The sequence below is a fragment of the Plectropomus leopardus genome, chromosome 12 (genome assembly GCF_026936395.1).
Source record: "Plectropomus leopardus strain MGB_pleo_1.0 chromosome 12, ASM2693639v1, whole genome shotgun sequence".
Lineage (NCBI taxonomy): Eukaryota > Metazoa > Chordata > Actinopteri > Perciformes > Serranidae > Plectropomus > Plectropomus leopardus.
The window spans coordinates 32149952-32168852 of record NC_142187.1 but is presented as its reverse complement, the minus strand read 5'-3'; the positions used below and the strand labels follow the sequence as shown (position 1 = coordinate 32168852).

The 18901-nt window shown below is 39.1% G+C and overlaps 2 protein-coding genes across 3 annotated transcripts; both read left to right on the top strand.

The window, feature by feature from the left end:
- The first annotated feature begins 43 nt into the window (after positions 1–43).
- Positions 44–11762, top strand: LOC148188131 (uncharacterized). Of its 2 annotated transcripts, none has more exons than XM_088085839.1 (3): positions 44–1585; positions 6568–6708; positions 6817–11762. In XM_088085839.1, exon 3 carries the CDS (start codon positions 6819–6821, stop codon positions 8019–8021), a length of 1203 nt encoding a protein of 400 aa, XP_087941965.1. In that variant the 5' UTR covers positions 44–1585; positions 6568–6708; positions 6817–6818; the 3' UTR covers positions 8022–11762. The 2 variants fall into 2 exon arrangements, with proteins under 2 accessions (XP_087941965.1, XP_087941964.1); XM_088085838.1 differs by having other exon boundaries at positions 6568–6733.
- Positions 11763–14900: 3138 nt separating this feature from the next.
- On the top strand, positions 14901–18874 carry best4 (bestrophin 4). The gene is made up of 10 exons (XM_042497441.2): positions 14901–15003; positions 15072–15249; positions 16165–16265; positions 16341–16574; positions 17108–17262; positions 17377–17454; positions 17715–17867; positions 17944–18024; positions 18098–18252; positions 18365–18874. The coding sequence occupies exons 1-10, from the start codon at positions 14901–14903 to the stop codon at positions 18630–18632; spliced, it is 1506 nt and encodes a 501-aa protein (XP_042353375.2). The 3' UTR covers positions 18633–18874.
- Positions 18875–18901: the final 27 nt, after the last annotated feature.

Sequence of the window (18901 nt, the reverse complement as noted above, 5' to 3'; positions counted from 1 at the left end):
TTAACCCTTTAGGACCTGGATCGACGGCAGTGTTGTTGTGCTGACATCTTTCACAATCACAGAAACCTCTCAAACCTGAAAAAAAATGTCTACTTTTTTTGAAAACAAAAAAGGTAAAGAAACATCTGGCACATTGCCAAAATTAATGTGTATTAGCATATGTAATATGTAGTAGCCAATTTGCTCACATTTCAAAGGCTTTAGGCTTCAACTGATGCTTACTTTTAAAGATTTAATTTAATCAATCAAATATAAAATGTCAGAAAACAGTGAAAACAATGAGATGTCATCCTCACCTTTCTTGTGTTTTTAGAATATTCGATATTTACATTACAATCACATATGATAACAGAAATAGCAAATCCTCACATCTGAGAAGCTCCAATCACTGATTTTCTTTTTTACATTTTGTGTGAATTGTGATTGAATTAATAGATTATCAGAATCATTTTTTGTCCTTAAACAAATTGGTTATTAGTGTTTTGTTGTTGGAAAGCTCGTAAATCTATTTTTAGAGGATAGTTTCAACTTGTTAAGTGTCGGTTAATGCTGCCATCTGTTGGTCAGACTTTTTTAAAAAAGATTTTATTGATTTTTGAACTTATCAGCAGAGAAGCTGTGCTCTCCACTTTCTCAGACACCTCAGATTAAAAGCAAACAGACAAAAGAAAAAGAAGAAATTCATAATAATAAGAAGAAGAATAAATAAATGGACAATAATTAAAATATAGAAATTTGACAAAATACACAGGGAAAAATGATCAGACAAAAACAAAAAAAAGTTAAGTAAAAGCTCTAAAAGTCCACAGACAGATCACATGACCCAGCTGAGGCGGGAGGGTGAAACAAACACACCTGCCTGGAAAGGCTCCACCTCCTCAGGTGTGATCACTTTGGTTGATTAGAGGCTCCTCGTGCTGCTCTCCTCTTTTTCTTCCTTTTGTGCAGCAGCTTTGAGCGTCCTTTAAATTAATTTCTACTTAATTTATCTTGCAAATGGAAACTGCTTCTCTTTATTAGCTCGTGTCATTTAAGTCAGTCAGTGTGTGACACGTAATTTTACATTCAAAATTGAAATGATTATACTTTTATTTCTACTAATTTTCAGGTCATTTTCTTTGTCATCTTTTACTAATTCCTTGAAAGAAAAAAAAATGAACACATGACTTTTTCTTTTAACAGAGACTTTTGAGAGTACACGGAGCCGGCAGGGGGCGCTCTGCGGTCACAGCCGCTCAGTTCAACTCTGAGCTGAAGTCTGGAGCTCAAATCTGTCAGCGTCAATCTCAGATAAACGCACTTTAACTGAACTCTGAGTGTGAATAAACATGATTAACTCTGTCACACACACAGCCTTCCTACACACACACACATACGCACACGCGCACACACACGCACACGCGTACACACACACACAGGCCGACTGGAAGCAGTATTTCCACATTCCGGCCGGAGGGAGACACACCCTCAGATCCGCTGGAGGAGAGCTTCAGCGCGGGCAGCTGATGGATGCAGAGAGGAGAAACACGCTGCTGTTTCAACATTTCGTCTCTCGCGAGCTTCTGACTGGACATGCCAGTCACAGGTAACACCTTTTGTCATGTTTTCTGTCTCCAACAGGTGTGCAGTCATGTTCGTGAGATGTATATCTGAGTTGTTGCATATTTGTAAGAGCTTTAGTCGTGCACACAGGGGACTGTTGCAAGTATGCTTTAAATTGTATTTATGGTGTGTTTTGTGCAAAGATGCAGCCTGATTATGAGTAAAACTGAGGGTCAGTGTCTCCAATGCAAACCCCACCACTTTCAAAAAAGACGTCGAGACACCAACAAAGAACATGAAATTATCTCATAAATTGTGGTTTTTACATTGCATTAATCCAGTCATCTGTTAGATTATGTTATGTAAAGTTTATTTCCCTGCGAGCTGTTTAAAAGACCTCCCACACCCGTGAAGAACTGAATCGTGTAGTCTGTTCACTTTATTAAGTTTGGCAAGGCAAGTTTATTTATATTTCTAATTTCTGCAACAAGGCAAGTCAAAGTATCAAAAGTATGGAGACATGGTGCAAAAGAAAAACATTATAAAAGTACATGTAAATGCTATTTAAAAGGTAATTAAAGAGCAGGAGATGTGAAAATATACAGAGCTAACAAAGAAAGATAGGTAAAAAAAATAAAAGAAAATTAGAGGGACAGTGTGAGAGTTGAATATATAATATAATAAAAGGCAGCGGTAAGAAAAGGCACTAAAAATAATTTAAATATACATATAAGGGAATCAGCCTTTAATCCACTGACCTGATTTTTAAAAAAATGTTTTTCTAAAACATGGGAACGCAACAAGCAATTTAACAAAAAAGGCCCAAAAAATTAGCAAAAAACATTACAAAAAAGTTACAAGAAAATTATGTTAAAATATGCCAAAAAAAGGAAATTTCTTCAGAAAATAAACATTGTTTTCATTGTTCTGTAACATGATTTTAAATATATAATTAAGAGACTTAAATTTTCTGGACATTCTTCATGCATTTTTTGATAATCTCTAAAAATCCCCCCCGGTTTATTTTCATATAATTTTCTTGTCACCTTTTACTCTTTTTTTTTTTTGCAGTTTACAGGTTGCAGGATATTTCTTGTCAAGTTGCTTATTTGGTTATTTGGTTTTTTTTTTTTTCAAAAACCAATATACAAGGAATCAAACCAATTTTCTCAGGTTTCAGAGGCGTCTGAATGCAACATAAGAAAACTGATATTGATCCAGGTGTTAAAGGTTAAAAATTAACCTTAAACACCTTAAACCAACCTTTAATTCCCTAGAAATCCCTAGAAAATATTTCCCTTTGTGTCTTTGTCGGCTGTCCAGCTGCAGCCCTGATTTAAAGTGCAGATATTTTACGCTGAAAAGTTTTATGAAAGGAGACCGTTATTTCAGAGGAAGCTCTGCTGCCTGGGAGGATGCAGCAGCTCACATTGTTAGTGGGTGAGATCACCCATTTTCTCCAAATTTAAACCTCACTCCCCTCGCTGTGGGCACTCCTCACACCCCGAGAGGAGACGAGCCAACTTTCTGTCTGGATGAAGACGCTTCACGCACTCCAAAGATCAACTCACCTGTCAATATTCAGCGTGCTCTCTTGACACAAATATGCAGAAACCTCGAAAAACACAGATATCCCTGAACTGTCAGATTCCTGAACGTGTTCAGAGGTGAGCTGAACCTTTAGACCGTCTCTGTTATCAGAGATGGGAGTTATCTCACCTGGTGAATGCGTGGAATCACCAACACAAAAGTCTTACTCAAAACTAGGACAAAAACATCCAAATGTAAGCAAATTATTATCTTTTCCTCTTCAGAGCGATATAGCTTTGAATATATCGTCTGTCGATCGCTATCAGTCAGGACACAGAGCACAGCAGCATGCAAATAAAAAGTTAGAGGTTGTAAAGTGCTGCAGGAGGTTCAGTTCACGTAGTCTTAATTTGAGATAAAAGTTTGAGATTAGAAGCAAACTCAAGCTTATCTGTAAACAAAAGTTTATCACCTGATCTGATAAATTCGTTATTGTCTTTATCACACATTCAGCTGCTTATTCTCCATTAAAGCTGCAGTTGGTAACTTTTATAACAATAGATTTTTTTGCTGAAACGGTGACTATATCCAGACAGTAGTACATGAGACAGAAAATTTGTCGCTCTTTTTACTCAGAGATCGTGCTGTAGGGCCGATACAAAGTCCTTATTTTACGCCGCCTTTGCAATTTTTACACAAAACCAAACAACATAATGCCACTCCTGTGTGTGATTTTTAGACAGCATGCCGGCATCATAGAAGCAAAATTGGCGTGATCTGCGAGACCTTTAACAACAGCATCTGCCTCTAAGTGTGACATATAACGCACCAACACATTGTCACATATTGTCGCTTTATCATTGGATTTTTGCGTCTGCATATTACCACTAGGTATCCTCCTGCATCTGCTGTTGACGTTCCAGGATGCCGAAACAAGCGGTGCAATGAGAACAAAAGCACGTGTTTAGGATTTGTGAAAGACCTGCCTGAGGAGAAAAGGTTCACAGAATCAGTGACCTCTTTTAAATCATCTCTACTTTTGCTTTTATGCTTTTAAATTTCAGATGATCCGCTCAACTTTGGAAGAATTACACGATGCAATAAAACCTCTTGTAGCTCCTGCTGCATCATGAGGGAGCCGGTTCCTACCGACAAATGTGTAGAATCATGTGACGTAGAAAAGCAAAAAAAAGTATAAAAAGTAGTAGTCAAATTGCATTATGCGAGTGTAAAAACTTTTTTCAGTACATATATATATATATTTGTGCAATTTGAGTAAGTGTACAAGTACCTCAAGATCGGACTGAAGTACTTGACTAAATGTACTTGGGGACTTTCCCTTGGATGTTGGCTGAGTAACTCCGTGTTAGATTATTATTTAATACAGTCATAAGGCAGTCTAAATAAAAATGGATAACATAAACAACTCCCCTTCATACCTACAATATCTCATCCTCTCTCTCTGTCAAACACTCTTCACACGCTGGATATATGAGATCATCTCTACGAGCAGCACAGACTCAGAGTTTCTTTCCTTTGACGCACACTTCCTGCGTTTGTTAGAGACTTTTGCAGCTCCGCTGAGGTCGAGGCTGACAGTCTGCATGCACCTATTGTTTATTTCTCAGTTCAAATGCTGATGTCACTTATAATAAAACATATTTCAGTAGCCATGCAATGTTCCTGTATTTTGAGTTATGAGCAGTTTGGAAACAGAAAAATATCTTTTTCATCTCTAGTACATGGTGGTATTTTATGTTAAAAAATAATAAAAAGGCCAATATTCTGTGTGATTTATAATTAACCCTTTGAAACCTGCAGTGACATCAATTTTCACAAGTGTTTAAAACTTTAAACCTTTGAGCAATTTCTTTAAGAAACATGGAAAAAAGATAATGGGCAATTTGATAAGAAATGTTACACAAATTCCAAGAAATAAATCAAATTAGAAAATCATATTTAAAAGAGCTAAAAGAGTCCTTTTCACCAATTTCTTGCTATTTTTTGGGTCATTTCTTCTCTTGTTGCTCATTGCCTTCGTTCCTTTTTTTGTTTTTTAAGATTCATGCCAATTTTCTGAGATTTCAAAGGGTTAAACTGGGTTGGGCAACGAAGTACAGGACAGTGCTTGGGCAGGTTGATGTTAAAATTATAAGGAAAAAGCATGAAAAACATCAAAACAAAGTAGAAAACAGCATAAGTGACCTCAACGAGGTTTGGAAGGTCCCTAAAATAATGCGCTTTCACTGTAATTTCATGTAGCAGAAATTACCGCTGTGGGACTATTTTAATCTCAGGTTTCACTCCTGCCGTGAGTCGCACTTAGAGACTGTGACATGACAACATTTGCTGCTACTGGAGACATAAAAAAATAATTGCTGGTCACTTCCTTTAACTCGTATGTACTCAGTGACGCTGCTGAACATAAAAGCACATGTGGTCGACATAAACAAGGCCTGCGTTTTCTGAGTTTACGCGTGAAGCGGGCAGGAAGAGAGGCAGCGTGTTTGGTCGTGACATCAGACTTCCTCACACGCACCACAATAGAGCTGAAAGCTGCTCCACAGTGAGGAGGCAGGAATGTGCTAACTCCCCAACAACAGGGCCAATTCATGACCAGCCGAGGGTTTAAGCAGGACCGCCGCCGTCAGCTGTGATCATCTGACCCACAGAGACCTCGGCCCCGAACCGTCCCACAGCAGGCTCACCTGTGACGCAGTGACCTGATCGAACAATTTTAATAAGCTTTTAAACCTGCGGAAACTGAGAAAATTGGTTTAATTTATTTGGTTTGATCTCTTTTGAAAATATGGGGAAAAGGCGATAAACAACTCTTAACGAAATGTCCAGAAAAAACTTCTTTTTTTAAAAAAAACAAGAATTTGACAAGAAAATGACTTAAAAATTAGCTGTGGGAAGAATATTAGATATTGTCACAAAAAAGAAAAAATATCTATAAATACCCATAAAAATTTAAAGCTAGAAAAAATAGCCCCAAAAAAGCTTATTTATAATTAGCATTATTTTGTATTTAAAATTACTTTCTGTAATTATTTTTATATTTAAGGTTTGTTTTTTTTTAGATTATTTCCTTTTGCTTGCTGTTTTTTTTTCTACAGTGGTTTATTGTCAATATTTATAGGTAATTTTATTGTTCTTTTGGCTTTTTTTTGCAAATTTTTGGGTCATTTCCTCTTTCATTGCTCAATGCTTTTTTTCCAATATTTTTGAGAAATCAACCCAGTTGTGCCAAAGTGTTACCTAACACCAAGTGTGACAAATTTGAGTGAAATATATCTACTGAGTGCATTAAAAAACAAAAGTAGAATTTTTTTTCAGTGTGCGTCGATTTTTACTCTGTAGGTAAACTTGATAACCTGCTTGTTGACCTACTTTAGGCTCCAGCTTCTTTACCTTCAGGTTATGTTTGTACAACCAATTAACAGCACAGCCTCCACGTGAAAGTCACAGTAGCATCTGTTTCCTCTCCAACAGCCAAACACTGGACTCCTGATCCCTAGTGACCCGTATCACCATGCCAACTCCCGCGATCCTCACAGCAACCGGGAGTCCTCGGAGGAGTTGTTAGGTTCACAGCTGTGAGGCCTCATAAAGTGGATCCCCTCCAGGAGGCAGGTACGGCTGCCGGAGAGCGAGGCAGGTACGGCTGCCGGAGAGCGAGGCAGGGGACTCTGTGGTGCAATATGACGAAGTTACAGTGTTTTACTGTGTTTTGTGTTTCAGAGATGGTTTGCGGGTGGCTGATTGTTACGTTGCTGGTGAAGTTGGGACTTGCTGGTGGATGTGTGTGTCCAGCAGCCACCGTTTTGTCCCAGTTTCCCTCTGAGGTTCCTGCTGACGTCTGCTGCTTGAACTACTCCGGCTCCGCTTTCAGCCACGTGCCCTGGTCTGTGTTTACCAATGAGACAAACATACAGACACTGGATCTCTCCTTCTGTAATATTTCTTATGTTAATATGAGTGGAAAAGGTTTCTCTACGCTGCAGAAGGTTTACTTGGATCATAACAGGTTAACAACGTTGCCGAGGGAGTTTCTGGCCAGGCAGCCCAGTCTGGTGGAGGTGGATCTGAGCGGGAACCTGATTCAGGAGCTTCCTGAGGGTTTTCTTCAGGACTCAGATGGCGTACAGAAGCTGTATCTACAGGGAAACCAGCTGCGCTTCCTGTCAAGCTCAGTCCTGCAGAAACCTGGTCTGCAGACCCTGGAGCTGGATGGGAACCCTTGGGACTGCTCCTGTTTGTTCCTGGAAGGTCTGGACGATGCAAAGAGGGTCAACAGGACCACTAAGGTGGAGCTTCTAGTTAGGAACTTGACCTGCGTGTCTCCGCGGCACCTGTCCGGCAGGATCGTGTTCTCGGTGAGGCTCAGCGACGCGTGTCGCCCGGCTGGCCTCACCGCGCTCTTCATCGTGCTTCCTCTTCTCATCCTCTCCGCCCTGGTGCTCTGCTGGTGCTGCGGGAGGAAGAGGAGGAGGAAAGAAGCACCAGTGAGCACGGCAAAAAAGAGAGCGTCCAGCTGCAACGGGCAGAAGCATCGCAGCAAGCCGAAGCCTGCGGCCACTGAGCCGAGTAAAGCCGGAAACAGTGAGGGCATCCTGAAGAACCAGCTGCTGCTACGCCCGGCGTCCGGCCTCCTGGGCAGCACCAGGGACATCTATGAGGAGGTGGAGGCGAAGCTGGGCTCAGTGGAGTCACTTCCCCGAGTCTCCTCACGCTGTTCCAGCTCCACTGAAGGCAGGCAGGGCCCCGAAGGGCCAGACGGGACCAAGACTGACCTGGACACAGTCAGCGTGACCGAGGTGATGAAAGACTCAGCTGACAGGGAGAAAGCCTACCTCACCCAGTCGACTGAGTACTACAGCCTGGTGCCGGGTATCGAACTGGAGGACTCGGACCACGGCGAGTATGAGAATGTTGACCTTTCGTGATCTTAAAGGAATAGTTCAATATTTTGGGAAATATGCTTTTGTTGTCATAACGAGGAGAAGATGAGATCACCACAGATCAGCTGTTAATGCAGCAATGAAGGACCGTCCCCATGTGCCGCTCTCCTCCTGCTCTCTCTGCACGTCCGAACACAACTCAAAGGGATCTCATCATTACTCGTCACATTTTGCCGCATGGGTAGAAGCCTACCAGGCTTGTGTTCGACATCCAACAATTTGCAGTTAAACTCCCAACACCAAAACTGCACGACTGTCATTAAACCTTTATGTAACCATTGGGTAAAGTTAGCCTTGTGATGCAAACAGTTAGCCCTGTCACTGTGTGTCTTTAGCTGCTTTTAACGGAGTTCACACTTAGGACAGCAGCGAAATCCCCCCTTTATACCGCTCCTGCATTTTTACACAGAACCATATGATGGCTCCAGTGTGTGGTTACACACTGCATCCCTGCATCCCTGCATCCCACGATCAAAAGAGGTGTGACAGACGTGACGTTTAACACGTGACATATAACATACATCAGCAGCATTTTAAAAAACAACAATGGCATTAATGTGTCAGTCACAGTTATTTACCTTGTCTGTTACATGGTGGCTGGTCTCATCCTCTGCTCAGAGGGTACAGAGATCCTAAATCTCAATGTTTTCCCAGTTTGCGGACATTTATAGCTGCCCTTCTTCTTCTTTAAATTAGCCGCTATGCTAACAACTGCTTTTTAAATCTCCCTCAGTGGGTCGTTCACATAAACACATAATCATTTTTGGTTTTACACAGACCTCATTATGGCTGTTACTACCTCCATTCCCGGCTCAGAGGCAAAACAACTCTGTCAACCCTTTATCGCGATCGGACTTTGTATACAGAACGGCGGGACGGCAAAATGCAGCTAGAGAAAGGGACTGAGCGAATCAACACGCTGCACACAGCTCTACAGTGACATCAGATTTTACCAGTTTTTAAAGCGATAAAACTTGCAGTAATTGAACATAACTGCACAGTCCTGCAGAATTCGTGGGGACTGGCTGAATTTGCATTGATTGTTGCGACTGCAACAATGTAAAATCCTGGAGGGACTGGTTGATGCTAAGCTAGGCTAATCACCTCCTGGTTCCAGCTCCGCATTTAATTCACAAACAAGGTGGATCCATAAGAGCCATATTTCACAAAATGCAAACATTATTCCTTTGAAGAGAGACTGTGTGTGCATGTGTGTGTGTGTGTGTTACAGAAAAAATGAGTTATCTGTCGGCACAGAGAGAGAGAGGGAGGTCTGACCACTGTAGTATCACAATGTCAGAGGAAGTGACTTAATCCGGAGCCTTTCCTGTGGGACCTGAGGAACGCAGTGACGGTTTGAAAGGGAGGCTCACTTTTTTTTTCACTCTGGAAAAACCTGAACAACTTTAAACACACAAAGACTTTTTTTCTATTTAATGTTGAAAACCATGCAAATGTACATTATTGTTTCCAGGACATGTTTTTAATGCTTACTTATTTAAGTTGAGCAAACTTTTGCATGTACTTTTCTTTACCTCACCCATGCGTAATTGTTATATGCATTCCAGTTTGACTTGGATACAGGATGTTCTAGATACTTTGTCTTAAGCTGCACATCCAGAAATGTAGGTGCAGAGCAGTGACTAATCCCATTACAATGCTCGCAGTTAATTCATTGTGAAATGTGGAATGTAAAGCTCAGATGAGAAGTCTAATTTTATATATGTCATTCAGCGAGGATGAAAGGCGAGCACGCTTTATGTCACATGCGAAAATGTGCATATATGTTGGAAAATACGAGGCCGGTCAGATCTAAATGCAGGTGCATGCCGGTTCAAGATAAAAATCTCTGCAGTGGCGGTTCAGTAAACTGAGAAGCAGAGCGTTTCTGCACAGCGGTGCTACAACATAATGACACTGGAGAGGAGACCCAGACAAAAGACAAACGCTGAACATCAGGGTCACGGCGGAGGTGCAGCATGCAGACATTGTTATCTTAGATGTGGAAAACAGACAGACATGTCACTCTCACACAGACGCTAATTGGTTCTTGTTCAGTGAGACAGGCGGAGAGGGTGCAGCTGTAAGGGTGTGGAGCTTCCTGGAATTTAAACCAACGGAGATGCATTTTCCAGAAGGGTTTTTAACGTATTTTCCATCAAAGCTTTGTTCATCGACATTTTAAGGTTCACTGCCAGAAGCCCTTAGGTCCAAAAAACAAGCAGATTTAATTTGGCTGGAGCTACTGGCCACCATGTCAGGTCATGTCCTCCGTATTTTCATTTTTAGTAACATGTAGGTAGGATATTTATTTCTTCCATGTGTGATTATTATTGATATACGCCCATCAGACTGCACTTTAGCAGTTAAAGGGAAACTTTTTTCAACCGGCTCTGTGTCACTGCGGTGTGTGAACAGTGCTTGGCTTCGCCTGGTGCTGCCACCGGTTGCCGGCAGAGTTGCACCGGGAGACCAAAACATCGGTGGTGCGGTTCTGCCATGCCAACTACTGAACTGTACGTTAAAGCGGATAAAAACACAAGCTATAGCTATAGCTCAGCTAGCAGGGAACGCTCTCATAACACTGGCTAACGTTACCTACAAGTTGCAATAATGTTTTTAAGAAAACATTTTAATGTTCAAAGAACGTTTTAAGGATGTTTATCATTTCAAATAATGTTCCTATAAAGGTTAAATGCTGACTGAGACGTAACGTTTTGACTGCATTGTGAGGATGTTTTAATGGTGTTGAGAGGTGACAGATCATACAATGTTCTGTTATGAAACGTTCCCACAATGTTACATGAGAACAAAGAAATAATGTTTTTAAAGAAACATTCAGAGCACTGCGATTACACGCCTTTTTTAGATGAAAATTTTATGTAATGTGATATGTTAACAATATTTTTTTTTTATGTTTATAGAGAATGTTCCCTGAACTTTAAGAAGAACGTTCTGGGAATATAAAGAAAACGTTATTAAAACGTTCAGTTGTTGCATTGAGCTGTTCTCAGAACAGTTTTAGAACCAAAACCAAAACTAAACAGCGGCGGCATCATGTCGCTCCAGTTAGTGATTTTAGGGGCCCTTTATGCGGCAATGGTTCTTGCATGAAATGTTAAACTTTTGTTTGGCCTTTCGAACACATGACAGTGTTTCGGGGGCCTGAAAATGCAAATTTTAGAAACCAGGTTCCAGTGTGTAATCTTTTGAAAACGCCACCCTTTTTATCACTGTGTAAACTGGTAATGTGCATCCTGTGACGTCACAGCCGCACTTCTAATATGCGCATTATGATTCGGACAAATAGCCAAATGGATGGAAATTATAACCTATTTGATGGTTAAATGAATAGTAAAAATATTAATGGATTTAAAAATCCAAATGTAGAAATGTTGTTTTTGGTTTCTGGTCAAAAATCTGAGTAATGAGGCCTGTGACCTCAGTATTTCTAAAACTCTGGTAAAGATTGTGATTTAATTGTAATTTAAAGTGACATTAGGCCTCATGGAGTGTTTGATGGTAAAACTGCTGCAATAACAGCTACTAAATAATAAACAGTAGCATTAATAATCCTCCTTTATTAAAACAAAATGGGCATACTGGTATGAAACGTAATAAAAGCACTGATTTTCATCATGTTTATACTGGCAGATGCACTATCTTGATTGTTTTTGTATGCAAACAAAATCTAATATTGAATAAAAAATCATGCTTTTTTCAATATTTCTGCCTGATGATTGTGTTTGATGATTTTGACAAACCAGCAAGAAGAGAGGAAACAAAACCCAACCTGCATCATTAGTTTTCTATATTTTTTTTACGAGCATGCTCCACATCTTTTCATCCATTCTCCGCGGCCCCGCAGCTCTTTCTGCCCCGACAATGACCCAGACCGGCCCCTGCTACCTGAAATCCCTCTTTTCTTTTGAGCTCTAATTTCACTCACCGTGGGAAGTTGTAATTACCGCATTGGGTTACCCATACGATCAGTCCGTCCTGTTCTCAAAGGTCTGAGCCCTCGACCAGTCATTTCCAGTAGCCAGGAAATGACTAGGCAGAAAACAGTTGATGGAGTGTCCATGGACGCTAATCTGGAGTTTATTTCATCTAGATTGAGATCACAGAGCAGCCTTTGACTCCAGATTTACACCGGATGGAGACACTCACATTAAAGTGGAAAGTCCCTGTGAAATAGTCCTCAGAAATAAATTGCACAATTTTTACAGCTGTGAAAGAAGCACTCAGATCTTTGTAGTAAAAGTAGCAACTGTAAAAAAATCTATGTTGTATTAATTAACAAAGACTGTGAATCCAGGTATTTAACCCTTTGAAACCTAGACTGACATCACTTGATGCAGACTGTCTCGAAACGCCTTCACAAGTATTTAAAACTTTGATTGCTGAGCAAATTGGTGTCTTTTTTTTTCTTTTTTTTAAAATGTGGAATATAAGCGATAAACAATTTGACAAGAACTTTTCTGAAAATTGTAAGAAATTGGTACATTTGAAATATTATTTTTTTTAAAAAGCAAGGGAACAGATAACCAAAAAACAATATTTATAATTATCATTAATTTGGAATTTAGAATTACCATCAATAATTATTATTATTTTTAACCACTTTTTTCAGGACATTTTCTTGTTCTTTAGCTGTTTTTTATTGTGTTTTTCCCCTAATTTTAGGCAATTTTCTTGAAATATGTATATAAATATATTTGGTGCAAATTTTTGGGTAATTTCTTTTGTTGTTACTCATTACTTTCTTCCCCGTGTTTTTGAAAGAAATTGTGAGCCATTTTTCTCAGGGTTTCCAAGGGTAATTCTCTTTTCAAACTGAATTTTGACATATATTTTTCATATATTTTAAAGTTAAAAACAGTGGAAAAACAGATGTTGTTTCAGTACTTAAAATGTACAGAAATGCTGAAACACTTAATATTCTTGTTTCCGATTGCCCCGACCACACTCCCGTCTTTGGTTTTTTTGGTCTTTATCAACATGTTGTTTCAAAAAGTCCATGAGGCTCCCTCATATATTTCCAAAAACTGCCAGCTTTTCTTTTGTAATATATGTTAGGTTTTCCGAGGTAACACATGTAGATAAATCCTTAATATATTGCTTTATACTCAGTTTGTTCCACCTTTCTGTCTCCTAGCTATTGCTCTCTTAGGTGGTAAAAGACAGTAAGATTAAAGATAATGGAAAACTGTGTTAATGTCTTCACCGACTAATGTGCTAAATTTGTCTCATAAACAGGTGAAATCTCAGAAAAAGTGTGCAGAACAAACAGCTGAGCAGCACTCAGGAGCATTAAAATGCTCGCTTTTAATATGTCAGATGTTCTTTTACTGTTTTCTGTCAATAAACGAGTCTTTGTTTATGAGATAAATACAGACGGGACAGTGAGGCTGAGGGCCGAGGCTGAGGGCCCTGCTGCACATCACAAGAGCACCATCCAGTGTCAGCCATGGAAACTAACATTTATCAGCCAAAAAAACAAAAAACGTTAACGTATTTTTATGAATATATTGGTGATAAAGTCAAAGATGCAGACAGTGTGATGGTCACTGCAGGGCACAGATTCAGACAAATAAAAGGGAAGTCTGCAGTGATGACCTGTGACCTCTGATAGAGGATTGATGACCTCCTAAATATCCTGTCAGCGGAGAGCAAACAGAGTCAGCGGGTAACACGGGCTCAGATTTACAGCAGACGGCTGTAACGATGTGAAAAACAAACGTGAGCAGAGCTCAGCGGCCAATGACAAAAGGCTGAGAGACGTGTGGGACGGACCACCTGACACAGTAAAGATGTTTGCTGTTAATCACAGTCACAGTAAATAAAACTGTCTACGGGCCTCTACTGTGCAAATCAGTCTCTGTGTGTTTGGTTTGATATGTTATGGTGGGGCATTAGATGCATTTACATAACAGGTCTAAAGTACTTGATTTTTGTTGCTTCTGGAAAAAGGCTTGTTAAGAGGAATAATGTTTTTTTTTCACTTGATTTCTTGCAAAAACATGGGAAGAAGGCAATCAGCATTTACAGAAGAAACCACCCAAAAATTAATCAAGAAATTGGAAAATAAATAAATAAATTAAATTAAATACAAGAAATTAATTGACAATTACTAAAAAAATAAAACTAAAGATTTAAATTAAAAACAAACATTGAATTGACCTGGAAAAAGTGTTTTAAAAATTATAATAATTTTGTAACATAACTTAATAATATATTGATAAATATTGTTTTTCCCCTCGCTTTTTTATTGTTGTTTTTTTTCTATCAAGAAGTTTTTTCCCTGCCTTTTGTTTTTTGCCCACTCATTTTTCCCCAGCTTAGAAAAAGTTTACAAATTTCTTGCAGTTTGTGAATTTATTATTAGGTTGGTCACTGCCTTTTTCCTTTTTATTTTTTTTAAAGAAATCAAACCTATTTGCTCAAGATTCAAAAGGTTTAAACACTTATGAAAGGCATCCAATAATAATAATTATTATTATTTTTATTTAGGGTGATCTTGTGACAGGTAATTTTTCATTGTTTTCCAAATCATTTAGTGATTAATCCATGAAAATAATTTGCAGATTAATTATCAGTGAAAAGTCCACAAAATCAGAGTTAAATTAATAGTCAAACATTACAGAACCACAGCAGTTCTGTGAAAAACTCTCTTATCAGCTAACTAGCTGAGAAAAGTATAGATAATTTTGTTATAATGTAATTAAATTTGATGATATCTAAAGCAATGACGACTGATCACCCAGCAGAAGTCCCTCACTATTACCACCTGAGGGGAAAACAGCAGTAACTGTAGGTGTGTATCTGTGTATCTGCTTCAGGTTCCCAGGTAGTAAATTTAAAATGTTAATTTATGACGACACAACAGAGAGGTTTAAATTGAGTTGGAGAGGAAGAACTTTTCTTCCCAGGACAGCGGGACTCGACGATACACCTGCGTTCACAGGTAGGACACCTGTTTATATATGTTTATATAATGTCATGATTTACGTATCAAAATTCGATATTTTACAGGACTTTTCTGCAGAATAAACGCAGAAATGACAGTTTCTTACACCGTTGAAGTGGCCGATGCTCGATTTGGCGGCTTCTCCAAACTGCTGTTCAGGTGGAAAGGAAGCATCTACAGGCTGCTGTACAAAGACCTCCTGGTGTTCTGTGGAGTTTATCTGTTCTTCAGTGTGTTTTACAGGTAAATTAGCTAAAACTTCATTTTTTAACATTTTAATGTTTGCTACAGTCTGATTTTATGGAAGCCCATTTGTGCCAATGTGATGCAAAAAAATAATGTAAGTCTTTATAATAAGAAACTAATCAAAATAAATTTTTTTATATATATATGTATTTTTCTAGACTGTTGAGCTGTTGGCACCTTCTAACTTTATGTTACTATTTTTGAACCTTGCTTTCTTATTATACTTGGCACCTTGGTTTTTTTTTTTTTTACTATTCAATATTTTTTATATTTGTAATTATTTTTTACTATTGTATGTTCTTTTTTGTCCTCTACCTCATAGCTGCTGTAACAATGCAAATTTCCCCACCGTGGGACTAATAAAGGATGATCTTATCTTATCTTATCTTATCTTATCTTATCTTATCTTATCTTATCTTATCTTATCTTATCTTATCTTATCTTACCTTACCTTGCCTTGCCTTGCCTTGCCTTGCCTTGCCTTGCCTTGCCTTGCCTTGCCTTGCCTTGCCTTGCCTTACCTTACCTTACCTTACCTTACCTTACCTTACCTTATCTTATCTTATCTTATCTTTTTCTTGATGTAATTTGTTTTCAATAACAGCAAAGTGTTTTCTTCGCTGCTTTTGTGTTGCTGAGCACCAATATTATTGCATAATTGCAGGGATAAATAAACAATTTAAAGGGATAGTTTGGATTTTTTCTAGTGGATCATTCATCATTATTTTGAGAAAGTTTCTCATTATTTAAATATACTAACTTGTTATTTTCATATATTAACTAATTATTTTTTATAAAGTTCCTCAATTTAATGGCTAACAGGATTTTTTTCTCATCAAACTGGCAGAATTGGGCTTTCATATCATGGTGTGTTTGTGGCTCATCAGCAGAAGTTTATTATTTTCGTCACAGGTTCCTCCTCACACCAAAGCAGCAGGATCTGTTTGAGCGGATCGCTCTTTACTGTGACCAGTTCACCAACACCAACTTTATCCCAGTTCTGTTTGTACTGGGTGAGTCTGACTGAACTGGTTCTTTCCTACAGAAGCCAAATGTGAAGATAATAATTCATATATTTTTTGTTTCAGGCTTCTATGTGACGCTGGCCTTTAACCGATGGTGGGGTCAGTACACCAGCTTCCCGCTGCCTGATAACCTGATGATGGTTGTGTCCGGGAACGTCCACGGCGCAGACGAGAGGGGTCGTCTGCTGCGGCGAACACTCATGAGATACGCCAACTTATCCTCAGTTCTCATCCTTCGCTCCATCAGCACACGAGTCCGCAAGCGTTTCCCAACTTTGGAGCACGTGGTGGAGGCTGGTAAGAACAGCAGTGCACAAATTAAAATATTGCTCTTTAAACTGCAATTATTTTTGCCTAATTATTAATGACTTTTTACAAAATGGTTTTTAATAAAAGAGATGACACATTACAGAAGTTTAAGTTACCCAGCATAAAAGACCAAGCAGCTGAACTAGGTCTTATAAATCAAAGACAACTTAGCACAAAAAAACACAGGGGATGTCCATAAATTGACGGATTTACATTTTTAGAATTCAGCTAAATTGCCTATTATATGGGAATATATAGAGATTTTAAACAAACATGTTTTATTTTTTAGTTAAGTCAAGTCAACTTAACTTAACTTAACTTAAGACTTATCTTATCTTGTATTAACTTAACTTATTTTTTTCCAACTTAAGTTATAACTTAATTAACTTATATTAATTAACTATTAATGAATACTTAATTAAGATATTACTATTGTTTCTCAAGAAAAAGACTGATGACATTCAAGTATCTGAAAATGTTCTTCTCACTTGGTGCCAAACTGTCATTAAATCTCTGTTTAGGATTCATGACCACACACGAGCTGAAGATGTTCGAGTCTCTACACTCTGATTTCAACAAGTACTGGATGCCTTTGACCTGGTTCTCGAACCTGGCGGCCAGAGCCAGAGAGGAAGGTCGAGTGAGGGACGACATTGCCCTGAGACTGCTCATGGATGTGAGAAACACTACACTTAATATGTAAACACTGTGGGAATGAGAAAATTCACTTAAAATCCTCTGTGTGTCCACTCCTTCTGTATAAATGTAAAATTTGCATTTGTAACTGCAGGAGCTGAATAACTACAGAGGCAGGTGCAGCCTCCTGTTCCACTATGATTGGATCAGCATCCCTCTGGTCTACACTCAGGTAGGAGCAAACGCTGAACGCCGAGTCCAGTTAAAGTCTGACTAAAGGGTGCACATGACAGAATAACTCCACTTTTAATTTCATTATCTTGGCTCTCGTTAATCTCGTTAGTCCAATGTCATAAAATTCAATTTAGTCCCGTTTCAAATGTTTACATGTATTTTAAAAGTCCAGTTTTAGTCGGACTGACAGAATAATTTGACCTTTTCTAACATCACGTAAATGCTGACATGGTTTTGTTTTTTCTTTTACCTGTGCAGGTTGTTACTTTAGCAGTTTACTCTTTTTTTGCCTTCTGCGTGATCGGACGACAATTTCTGAACCCTGAGAAAGGATACAAGGGACACTCACTGGACATGTACGTCCCTGTTTTCACCCTGCTGCAGTTCTTCTTCTACGCCGGATGGCTCAAGGTGAGACGACACATTAACTTGTGGGAAACAGATTTTGTTTTGAAGGGCGATTTCATGATGTTTCTCCACGTTGTAGGTCGGAGAGCTGATCATTAATCCATTCGGCGAGGACGATGACGACTTTGAAACCAACCAGCTGATTGACAGAAACATCCAGGTTGTTTCCCTCTAATACAGCCAGTCTAAACACCTAAAATAAGCACAGACTGTTAACTCTTTCTCTCCTGTAGGTGTCAATGCTGGCTGTAGATGACATGTACCAGAACTTGGCTCCAATTGAGAAGGACAAGCACTGGGCACAGGGACATTTCTCCATCCCTTACACTCTGTCCACAGCAGCAGAGACTCTCAAACCGGCCTTCAAAGGCTCCACCTTTGACATGAGGTCCCCCAATTTGGCTTTAACGTTTCAGTGCATTTTGCTGCTTCTGCACGGTCAAATAAAATTGCAAACAAAATGTCATATTACATATTTATATTTGTTTATGATCATGCAGGATGAGTGCAGAGGACCTTGAGATTCACCAGCCTGCAGACGCTCCTGGAAAGAAACAGTATTTCCCTCTGAGAGGCTCTCTGGGAGACGGTCTCGACTGTCTTCTGCAGAGGGGTAAAGGAATCCTGCGAGGTGGGAGCCTGCCGTCTCTGATGGACGTCTCACCACACCTGAATGAGGAGGACAAACCTTATGCGTCCCCTGAGGGCGACGCCACCAACCACAGAGAACAAGGCGATGCTTTCATCAAAGTTGACCACAACTTTTGAAACTGTGAAACATAAGGGACTGTTCTTGACTTTGTTTTTTGTTTGTTTGTTATTTTAGCGTTCCTAAAGCTACAAATAATAATAAATTGAACATCTGGGAAGGGTCATGGTACAAAAAATACACAACCCAGCCACCCCCTACTCTAATAAACAAAGAACAGTCCCCTAGTTATTGCAAACAGTTATTTTGGGCAAAATTTGAAATTAAATTTCTCAAATAAAAGGATTTTGATTAAAGAATATTTGACATGCCTCATGCCTTGCACAGC